The 12,125-nt window shown below is 38.6% G+C and overlaps 1 protein-coding gene across 2 annotated transcripts in view; it reads left to right on the top strand.

The window, feature by feature from the left end:
• LOC104600834 (transcription initiation factor IIA large subunit-like) overlaps positions 1 to 12,125 on the top strand; it is a 66,554-nt gene that overhangs the window by 2,819 nt on the left and 51,610 nt on the right. For both annotated transcript variants that reach the window (XM_010263967.3, XM_010263968.3), the window contains exon 2: positions 4,347 to 4,511. In XM_010263967.3, coding sequence (XP_010262269.1) covers positions 4,347 to 4,511 — 165 coding nt within the window. The remainder of the gene's footprint in view (positions 1 to 4,346; positions 4,512 to 12,125) is intronic.

Consider the following 12,125-nt stretch of genomic DNA (forward strand, 5'->3'; position numbering starts at 1 on the left):
AGCAGGATAGTTGGAGAAGATTATGGAAGGTTTCTTATTGGAATTGGGAGGTCAGAAGAAAGACCACTTGGTGAAATGGGAACAAGTGAGTAGGTTTAAAAGATAGGGGCGGGGGGAGGGAGGGGAGAGGGGCTTGGAGTAGGAAACTGAGTTTGGAAAAAATACAACCCTCCTAGGTAAATGGTTGTGGAGATATCCCTTAGAAGGATGAATGCTTTGGCACAAGGTAATTGAAAGCATACATGGGCGGTTGGACAATGGTTGTGATGCAAAAGTAGCCTCACATTGTCAACCTCTCCCTGGAAAGCAATACATGAGGTATATCCTTCATTTCTTAACCATATTTGGTTTGATGTGGGAGCAAAGTGTTATTTTGGGAAGCCCTTTGGATAGGCGAACATCCTCTAAAGATCTAATTCGTGACCTTCAATACCTCTGGGATAAATTGGGAGTTTGGTGAAAGAGATTTGCAGCAAGCCAATTCCACCTAAAATTCAGGCCCTTTGTTCGGAGGTCTTGGAAAGATAAACACCTATGACATGTTGTAGAAAAGAAGGCCAAATAAGTGCCTTTTCCCTCATATGCTTATATCCTGTCCTTTTGTGCTTTGTATTTGGGAGCATTTTTTGTTCTCTCTTTAGGAGTAGGTGGATCCATCCCCAGGATGTGGTGGGTCTCTCTGATCCATCTTGAGACAACAAAAGAAAAGAGGAAGGATAATTGTGGAAAGCAGTGGGAGTGGCACTGGTCTAAGACTATATGGGAAGAAAGGAATGGGTGGATCTTCAATGAAAAGAGGTCTGAGTTGGAGATCATTGATAACATAAAAATAGAAGTTGCGCATTGGGTGAAGACTTTGGATCCCTTCCAAGCATTCTCTTTTAATGATATCCTGAGAACATGGAAGTGGCACAATTGGCTCAAGAAAAGGAATGATCAATGAATTGGAGACCCCCAGCAGCCAGTTGTGAAACTTAAGTTTGATGGAAGCTTTTTGGGAAATGAAGGGGGGGCTGGATTAGGAGGTGTTTTTCGAGATTCAAAAGGTAATGTACTAGTATTATACTCAGGCCCCTTAGAACAAGGTAAACTCTATCTTATCTCTAAATATGCCTCCAATCCCTGATGGCCTTGGATTTTCCCTATTGCTTCTATCAAATTTGAGCTTGACGAATACAATAATTTTTGGGGAAAGGATAGGTGTAAGGAGGCGGAGAGTTGCACATTGGTTAAAGACCTTAAAACTCTTTTCAGACTTAAAGGTGGAGGGTTTTCAAGAGTTGGAGGGCAATAGCTGGCTCTTGCTCAAAGAAACAAAATCCTTAGAGGTTTGGTTGCCCCCAGTGGGTGGATTGATGAAACTAAATTTTGATAGCAGTAGTGTGGGCAATCTGGGTCCCTCAGGAATAGGAGGGGTGATTAGAGATGAGGGTGGTATTATATGTGCCTTGTTCTCAGGCCCAATTGGTAATTCAGTAAGAGCAGAACTTTTAGCTGTAGTTTTTGGGGTTGAGAAAGCTAAAGTGATAGGAATTGGTAGTTTGATCATTGAAGGCGATTTGAAGATAGTAGCGGGATGGTTGAAGGAAGGTTAGGGGGTGATTTGGCAGCTTAGAAATGTATTCAGACGTTTCAAATGGCTGTCAAAAGACATGAACGTTTGAATAAGATGGGTTAGAAGATCTGCTAACAGCTTGGCAGATGGTTTAGCTTAGTGATTTAAAAGGTGCACCTAGGTGCACAGGCGAGGCGCATTTTAGGGTAGGCACCTCGCCCAGGTCCTAGGCGCAGCCCATTCAAAAGGCGCACATCTGGTGCGCCTTGCATCTTAGCCCAGGCGTGCGCCTTTTGAAAATTTGCCGCTTTTTCCTTTTTTTATTTTTATTTTTTTGAGTTTGGCGGCTGGGCTGGGGGCTCCACCTCTAGACCCCTGTGCCACACCCCCTCGAGGCCAGCCCAAACAAGTCCATGTTAGGGTCTTAAATTCTTAGTTTTCACACAAAAAATAATAATTTTATAGTTTTAATTGCTTTTAAGAAGATATTTTATTAGGATGAATGAATGGACAACATTACCAAAAGGCGCCTTTTTTGCGCCTTGCGCTTTTAAAACACTGGTTTAGCTAAGCAAGGGGTTCAAAGACAAAAAATGTACTGGGCGCAATTGTAAATTGTAATAAAGTGTTGGGTGGCTTGTTCTGTAATGGGTTTTCTAGTTTCTCACAACTTCTTGTTGTAATCCTTTTCTTTTAAAATATTAATGAATGAATAATTTTTTGTGTTGCTGGTAAAAAAGTTGAGCTTGAAGAACCCCTTGGCTGGGGGAGTCCGGTTCTTTCAAACCAATGTTTTTCTTTTCTTTCTTTTTTTTTTTGTAGAAGTTTTTGCCACCACACTCCACTTCCTTCCTATGTATTCTTTTAACTTCAGATTATATCTATCAATGTTTCTATCAAGAAGTGGCTAGGCATTGCAATTTAGTTTCTATACTTATCATTTCTAACTATATGAACTCTCTGATTCATAGCACAGATATCTGGATTTATCATAGAAAAATTAAACAGCTTTACTATTTATAGTAGTTCTGCATGAAATCTAGGTTGCAGGGTTGGCTTGCTCTTTTGTAGCTTTTACTATTTGCTGGTTGCTTATTTGTTTGGAGCTGGAGTTTGAGTTGCTAGGGGAAGGGGGGGGGGGAGCCTAGGGGTACAACTCGGGTTGGCCCGGTTTGGTATTTTTCACTGCTTTGAGATTGGGCCCATTCAAATTTTGACAAAAGCCCAACCTGAGCCCACCCAAGTTGCACCCCTAGGGGAGCCTCACCTGGTTTACACCATCTGGTTGAAACGGTAAAAGCTGAGGATCTATTCTGCTTTGACCTTGAGGATGGGGCCTTCATTATTTTAAAAATAATTAAGATAAAAACAAAATCTGCAAGGCCCAAACATCTCTAATAATATGCATATTTATGATAACCATTTTTTCTGTGCCATCCCTTATGATGCTTACTAACAAATAATAGATAGTTATTTATTCTAACCATAATGGTAATGTTTGATCAAAAAATCATAATGGTAATGTAGCAATTTCTATTTTATTTAATTTGTCACTGTTAAGTTGGTTTTGGTCCCATGCTATTGGCACTGCTGCCCATATCATGTTTTTTTTTGAAGAAAGGTAAAGTATAATATATTAACTCAAAAAGTATATGGTCCTTTGTACAATGAATTGCTGTGCTAAAATTGGACGTCAAAAGGAATTCACCTGCAAAAAAGAAGCATCCAAAGTAGCATCCTTAAAAGCATTATTGAATAGACAGCCAATCTCTGAGAAGTCCCACCATGTTAATGATTACTGTTTTAGCTGAAGCTTTCTGCTAAAAAATTCTGCAATTTCTATCATACCAAGTAGCCCAAAAGATAGGGGAATGGCCAACCAGCAAACTTTCCCTTAGTCATTTTGTCAATCTGCCACTCTTCTAAAAGTGCTTTCACTGATTTCAGAAAGCACCAGTTCAAATCTACTACCTTTAGAAAATGATTCCACAGAGCTCCACTGAAGTTGCAGTGCAAGAAAAGATGATTGAGATCTCTATCTTCCAATCACAAAAATGAACGCAGAAGGTCTGCAATGTTGAAACCTTTCTTCTGAAGCATGTCTTTAGTGAGGCACTTTTCCAAGGATGTTACCCAAAGAAAAAGTTTTACTTTTGATGGAGCTGCAGACCCCTGAATTGCTTTGATGGCCATATCATTTTGGATAGAGATGTCAATAAGTTAGATTGTTTTTTTGATAATTGTCAATAAGTTATATTGTTGTATAACCTGTCCTGCTGTTCCATTGGAATGGGTTTAATATGTTCATAATTGGCTTAGGATCGGATTTTATTGTGAAATGTCAACCTATGATAGATCTAGATTATGATGTATCCCATTTCTAGATTGTTAAGTTATATAGATTTTAACCATTTTTATATTTCTTTTTTTTTTCTATTATGTTTTATTTATTCTGTTCTTGCCTTACTGTGCCCCATTTCTGGTTTGGCCTACTCTAGTCTAGTCAGGGATGGGGTTGGTTTGTGTTGGGATGTATCTGTCTTGGTTCAGATTCTGGTTAAAGCCCAAATCAACCAGTCTTTTATATTTGTGTTTCTAGAAATTTAGATCACGTGCTACCTGATTGGGAATGTAGTGTTTGGGGTTGCATAATAAATGCATGCTTTTTGAAATTTATGCTTAGTGTAAGAAACATATTACAATCACAATTTAATCTAGTTGTTCTTACTTTAGATACCTTATTTACAGGCTATTTTCATATTATTTGATATATTTGAATCTTGTTTACCAGCTCTGGGAATTGAAAATGATGCAATGTGGAGTTGTACAAGGTCCCATAGAAAGAAACTCTGCTCCCAGAGGTTCAGGTGTACCAACCCCTGTACATGATCTAAATGTACCATATGAAGGGACAGAAGAATATGAAACTCCAACTGCTGAGATGCTTTTTCCACCGGTATGGTTTATTCTTTTTTTTCATTTCCTTTTCTCCATGTATGAAATTCTCTAGCATGATTCATTATCCCAATGTTCTCTATTCTGCTTCTGGTCACCTTGGTCAACTTGTCATTTTCCAGAGTTATGGGCAGGCACCATATAAGGAATATTTGCCATGCTTTATTATATATTCTTTTATTCTGAGAAAAGGTAAGTATATTGTATTAAGTGTAAAAATGATGGCTGTACATGGGGTGAAGGATCACCAAGTTAACTATATGTTGCATGATTACAAAAAGAGGGCATTGACTGAGGTGTTGTGTGCCTTTGCCCAAGAATGTGCTTAATTTCATTAATATGAGAGGATTTGCCTTCAACAATTCTTCTGTTCCTCTCCATCCAAATAGACAAAATCACTGATGCAGGTAGCATATTCCAGATGATTTTGTGATTACTAGAAAGTTCTTCAATACTCCCACTGTTTAGAAAGTTTAGGACAGAACTGGGGAAGATCCAGCATAGTTCAGGTTGGACAACACCTTGTTCCAAACAAGCCTGCTGACAGGGCAGTGTAGATAGAGATGATCTGCATCTTCCTGAGAAGTATTGCAAAACGGACTTTTAAGGGAAGCAATAGGAATCCCTCTCTTGCTTAGCTTGTCTTTGGTGAGGCATTTGCCATGTGCGGCAGTCCAAACTAGGAATGCTATTTTGGAAGGTACTTTCTGTGCCCAAATGACTTTGTGAGGCAAGGTAAGCCTGTTCAAGTTAAGATGCTCTACCATGGACTTGACAGAAAAGGCATTTGCCATATTTCCAGATTCTATGGTCCTCTTCTGAACTAACGGGTTGAAATTGTTGAAGTTGGAGAAGCAAGTATTCTAGACATTCAATTTCTCAGTCAAACAGGTTTCTTCTAAAAACTGGGGTCAGTGGCCATTAGCTCCATCATTAGAGAAAACCTCAGCAACGTTGTCTCTTTGTTGGTGGCTGAATTGAAGAGGCTGGGGTAGGATTCAGCGAAAGATCTATCTTCATACCAAGAGTCCTACCAATCTCAGCTGAGAACCATTTCCCAACTTGTTGATAGTATTTTCTAGAAATTGAGAATGAGTTTTCTGAATGCCTTTCCAAACAGCAGTAGCGGTGGTATGGGATGCTTGGTTAGTATCCCAGTCTCCATTAGAGAGAGACCATATTTATTTGCAATCAAAACTCTCCACCAACTATTCCTTTTGGCATTGAATCTCCATTGCCATTTACTGAGAAGGGCCGTGCTCAAATTTTTATTTTTTTGATGAATGGCCATGTTCGAATTTCTGATCCAGTAAATTTGTTTGGTGGAACAAATCTTTGTCCAGTCAACAAGATGAATTTTCTTGTTATCTTTCACTTGTCAATTTTTTTTTCTCATTATCTTTCCACCCTTACCAAAGGAAATCTCTATGCAGTACATAGTTGTCAAGGCATATGTGTTAGAATTTGACAAAAAAAAACTTCAATTTTTGGTTGGTTTTCTAGTTTTATACATCAATTAACATGCCGATAATTTGAAAAATAACGATGGTTTTAATTGGATAATGATGAATTTCATATCAAAACATGGTAAGTTATCATACCTAAATGACAATGGCATTTTAAATTTATTAATTTCAATGGTAGTATTTAATATTGCAATTGCATGTCAAAAAAATAAAAGCAACTATAATTTTTTTACTAATAAAAGAAGAGAAGAAGAGAGAGTAATGAAAAAGTTAAAATATAAGGTGTAGGTCTCCTTGCATTTAATATATGTATTTTTCTATGTGTTTAATATATGTGGTTTTGCTCTAACTACTACAAGAGTATTTGGAAATGGAATCCCAGGTGGAACAACCACGACCACGAATGCAGTCTTATCAGATGATGAAGTAGTCACATTAACATTGCCCTTCTGACCATTTTTTGAACCTGAAAAGTTTTTAATGGGATAAAGCTTCCAACACTTATTCTTAGCTAGTGATTTAAAAGGCGCTCATGAGGCGCACAGGTGAGGTGCATTTTAGGGTATGCACCTCACTTAGGTCCCAGGCACAACATTTTCAGAAGGCATGCACTTGGTGCACCTAGGTGTGTGCCTGGTGCGCCTTTGCGCTTCAGCCGAGGCATGGCCCTTTTGAAAATCTGTGCATTCTATTTTTTTGTGTTTACGAGTTGGACCAGGGGCTTCGAAAACCCCATATTTGCTAATGTTGCTCATTCATTCATCCTAATAAAAGATATTTTTAAAAGACACTTAAGTTATAGAACCTTTACTATAGGGCTTAAGAATTTAAGACCTTGATATGGACTTGTTTGGGCTTGGTACAAAGGTAGCTTGTAGAATTAGGAATGCATAATGTTTAACATCACATATTCACATTAGCTATTTGAAGTAATGCAATTGTAAAAAAAAAAATAAAGAGATTAAGAGTTTACATGCTTGAATATGTTATGCTTGGTTTTATTTTTAAGTTTTCATTTTAAATATGTTTTACATGTATGTTTATGTATTTTAATTTGAGATAATAGTTTTTTTTAAAGCATTAATTTTAAAATTTAAGTTTATATTTGTAATTAATAATGTATTTAAAAATTTTAATATTTTACATTTCTTTGAATTTTTTGCCTTTTTTTATTTTTCTAGATTTTTTAGCATTTTTGCACCTTGCTTCAAAAAGATGTATGCCTTGTGCCTCAAGCGCAAAATGGCCCTTGTGCTGTTTTTGCGCCTTACGCTTTTAAAATACTGTTCTTAGTGTGCTTTGGTTTCTTGCAATGTTCACGCACAACCTCCTTTCCCCAACAAGATGTCCAAAATTAGGCTTCTGGTTAAGACTTAGCAGCCACAACATGAGCAATGTATTCACTTGGAGGTGAAACATCACCTTCCTTCTACTCTTTTGACTATGAACCCGAGAATAAGCCTGTGATAGTGACAAGTTTCCATAGGTAAGAATATGTTGCCTAGTATGGAAGAAGAAAAAAGAATTACATTTACAGTGTGGAGATCGAAGGGGAAGTGATTTCAAGGGAGGAGGAAATTGTGAGAGCTTTCATGAATCATTTCAAAGACATTTATGGAAAAATTGAGGAAAGAGATCCCTTGCCTGAGTTGGATTGGACCAAATTGCCTAGGACCCAGAAGGAACTACTGGAAGAGTGGTTCACTTTGGAGGAGATAAAAGAAGCAGTTTTCTTAATGGACAACTCTAAAGCCCCAGGGCTAGATGGCTTTACTATGGCTTTCTACCAAAAATGTTGGGATGTAATTAAAGCTGATTTGTTGGAGGTCTTTAATGAATTTTGGTTCAAAGGATAAGTAACTCAGGGTGAAAATTCCTCCTTCATAGCAGTAATACCCAAGAAAGAAGAAGCTTTACATCCAAAGGATTACAGACCAATTAGTTCGGTGGGAAGCCTTTACAAAATTTTAGCGAAGGTCCTATTTGGGAGACTAAGCAAGGTTCTACCTGTGGTGATCTCCCAAAATCAAGGAGCTTTTGTTAATGAGAGACAAATAATAGATCAAATTTTGATAGCAAATGAATGTGTGGAGGAAAGAAGGAGAAGAAAGGAAAAAATGTTTCATTTGCAAATTAGATTTTGAAAAGGCCTACAATTTTGTTAATTGGGAGTTCCTCTTGGAGATTATGGAGAAATTGGGTTTCGGAGCTAGATGAAGAAAGTGAATGAAAGGATGCATAAGTTCATGCCACTTATCTATATTAATCAATGGAGTGTCAAGAGATTTCTTCTCAGCAAAGAGGGGTTTGAGGCAAGGGGATCCTCTATCTCCGATGTTCTTCACGTTGGTGGCTGATGTGCTAAGTAGAATGATCTCAAAGGTAGATGAAAGTAAGTATAAAGGGTGGTTGGAGAGTAGGGAGGCAAGAAGTAGTTGTGGCGCACCTCCTTTTTGCAGATGACATTATCATTTTTTGTGAGGAAGGAAGTGAGGGTTGGTGGAGAAATCTGAAAGAAATTATCTTGGCCTTTGAGTGTGGCTCCAGATTGAGAATAAATTTGGGGAAGAGTTACCTGGTAGGGTCTTGGTTGTTGACCTACTTAGGCTTAACCTTAGGTGGAAACCCAAAATCTGAATTCTTTTGGAGGCCAGTTTTGGAGAAGTTTACAAAGAAGCCTGCAGTTTGGAGGAGAAACTACATTTCTTTGGGGGGAAGGATTACTTTGATTAAGTCGACCCTAGCAATCCTCTCAATTTATTTCCTCTCTACGTTCTGAATCCCAACCAAAGTAGCATGGAAGCTAAAGAAAATCATGAGAGATTTCCTTTTCGAACCAGGGGAGGAAAGAAAAGATCACTTGGTGAAGTGGGAGATTGTGTGTAGACCTAAGACTCAAGGGGGACTAGGTTGGGAAACTTGAAACATATAAATACAGCTCTACTTGGGAAATGGTTGTGGCGTTTGCCTCAAGAGAAGGAGAGTTTGTGACACAAAGTCATAGTGAGCATTCATGGTGCTTCGGGCAATGGATGGGATGCAAAGATCTCACCTCTCGCTTCAGGTCATTCTGCCTGGAAAGCCATAAATGAGGTACTTCCTACTTTTCTGAACCTTACAAAATTCGATGTGGGAAATGGTAAAAAGTCCTCTTCTGGGATGATGTTTGGGTGGGGAATACTCCCCTAAAATCTCACTTCCCTTTGCTTTTTGCTCTCTCTAACCTTAAAATGAAGCTCATTGCTTGTTTTTGGAGTCTTTCTCCCTCAGGTCCAAACTGGGACCTTGGTTTCAGAAGGGGTTTAAGGGACACAGAATGTGAACTGGCGATAAACTTGTTACAAGCTTTGGGGCCAGTCTTCTTGGATGTAAGGGCGGAAGATAACGGAGTTTAGACACCTTCCCCTTCTGGATATTTCACTTGTGCTTCTTTTTTTGACACTCTAGTTTCCTTAAACTCAGGGAGGGGAGGTAGCTTTCTTGAGAAAGAAATATGGAGTAAGCCTATTCCCCCAAAAGTCCAAGCCTTCTGCTGGAAGTTTACTTGGGAATGATAAATACCTGTAATGTTCTCCAAAGAAGAACATTATGGAAGTTTACTTGACAAGACCCCCCCTTTGAACTAATGTTATGCATCTTTATTCTTCTTAATATAAAAGATTTTTATTAAAAATAAAGAAAAAAATGAGATCCCCTCTTCCTCTTCATCCTCCTCCTAACCCCCCTCCTCTTAAGGAGGCTTACGCCTCTTGCATTCTGAACTTCGCCTCACGCCTCTAGGTAGTGGAATGCCTCGCGTCACGCCTCCGCGTTTTAAAACATTGCTTACTACTATCCTGCTCTCTTGCATTTTCTGTTTGGTCGTGCATCTCTTCTCTATTTGGTTGCAGGTGGGACCCTCCACAGGACTGTGCAGCTCTTTTCAATCCAGCTTTCTTTAGGCAAGAAAAAAAGAGAGGAAGATTACTATGGAAGACAGCAAGGGCAGCTACAATCTGGACTCTATGGGAGGAAAGAAATGAAAGACTGTTCAAAGACAAGGCAAGGAACTTGGAGGACATTGTTGAAAACATAAAGACCAAAACAGCAATGATGGTAAAATCTTTGGAGGCTTTCAAATTGGCGGCAGTAGATGATATTATCAGAGCCTGGTTTGAAGTGGCCAACCCAGCAGTTGTGAAAGAAAGAGTAGCTCTGGACTGGAAACCTCCTCAATCAAACAGACTAAAACTTGACTTCGATGGAAACTCATTAGGAAACCCTGGTTTGTCGGGAATAGGAGTGTTCAGGGATGAAGCAGGGAAAGTGGTAACACTATTCTCAGGTCTGATAGGAGTAGGGGATTCGGCAAGAGCAAAAATATCAACCTTACTGCAAGGCCTGAAACTAGCAAAACAAAGGGTTTTAAGAATTTAGAAATAGAAGGTGATTCAAAATTAGTAATTTCATGGATGGATGACAACAATCCAGGAGTGTGGAAGTTCAGGCATCTAATTTCAATGATTTCCTTACATTGGCTGAAATCCTTGACCTGTTTGTTGATATTTCTACGGATATGTTGCTGAATAGCTGGCTGGAGGTGGCAAATTCTGCTCCTGCTCGCTCTTTAGTTTGTCCTATATGGTCACCACCAAGAAATGGACTTATAAAGCTAAACTTTGATGGAAGTAGTGAGGGAAATCCAGGTCCATCAGGTGTAGGAGGGGTTTTCAGAGATGAGGATGGGAAGGTGCTTGGTTTGTATTCAGGTTCCATTGGGATTGGAGACTCTCTTAAAGCTGAGGTCCATGCAGTACTGGAGGGTTTAAGGAAATCTAAGGAACCGAATATACAAAAGTTAGTCATTGAAGGGGACTCAAAGCCGGTCTTAAGTTGGTTACAAGAAGGTAGTGGACTTTGGAAATATGCTAATGAGAGGAGGGAGATTAAGTGGCTAACTAGAGGATTAGGAATCAAGATTCAGTGGGTCAAAGAGAACAGCAAATGCATTTGCTGATGCTTTGGCAAAGCAGGGGGTGGGAAGGGATCAAATGTTTTGGGCTTTTCTGTTACTTTTTCTTTTTTGTTATCTTCCTGGAGAGAGTTAAGCCTGTTTATCTCTCTTTGGAGTGCTGTAACTAAATTCTTTTAATCTAATGAATTCCAATTATTGATAAAAAAAAAGTTCAGGCATCTAATAAGAGAAATAAAGAGCTTAGCTAAGGATCTTGAGGCAAGCTTCAAATGGGTTAAGAGAACAGCAAATGGGATAATCTCTGTAAATTGGAAAATCAGTAGTTCTCTTTTTTCTAATCTTTATAATTATTTTTCTCTTAATGAAACGAAATGCCTTTGATTGCTGATCAAAAAGAAAAAAAATACTGTAAGTTTTTGTCTCTTCTTCAGCGACCCACTTGACAGTCTCTAAGTGATCAATCTCCTTCCAAAAGAACTGTGAAGTGGAAAAGTACAAAGCCAAGGACATCTCTCCCTCTCAAGTAATCACTTGCATCTTCAACTGATAAGCTCTGACAATATCTAAATGTTCGGAGTATGTCTCTTCAAGACTATGACAAACTTTCTCAGCAGTTTTACTCCATAAATAATTTCTACTGATGTGTGACTGCATACATTTAACTAGCCACAGCATTATCATTTAGTATTCTTGAATCTATCATGGACGTCGAGGGTTTAAAGCATTGGGTTCCTTCACCATTAATATATCCCAGTTTTCCTCTTCCACCAATTCCTATTCTTGTTAACCATACCCATTCTAAATAATTTGTATTATCTAGCTTAACTGTATTAATTGTTCCAATGTTTTGAGAGTCTCTAGTGCTTCCCTGTAGAGTTCTAGACTCCAACAATTGTTTTTAATCACTTTTGGTTGATTCCATCACTTTAAATCAGAACAGATTACTTGAAGAAAACATCAATATATAATGTAGAGATCATATCTCAAATTACAGTCAACAGACAAGACTATCTCGCAGGTTTGAACAACCTTGGCACCTCTGGGACGAGAGAAACTGGAGCTGTTCGCTCTAGGCACTCCAAAAACCAATCTAATGGTCATCAATCTCCATCGTGATGATTCGAGTCACATCACAATCTCCATTGTGATGAAATGGGATTAAACTAGCTGCTCACTACAGACACTCTAGACTTCT

This window comes from Nelumbo nucifera, chromosome 3 (assembly GCF_055504915.1).
Source record: "Nelumbo nucifera cultivar China Antique chromosome 3, China Antique-T2T, whole genome shotgun sequence".
Lineage (NCBI taxonomy): Eukaryota > Viridiplantae > Streptophyta > Magnoliopsida > Proteales > Nelumbonaceae > Nelumbo > Nelumbo nucifera.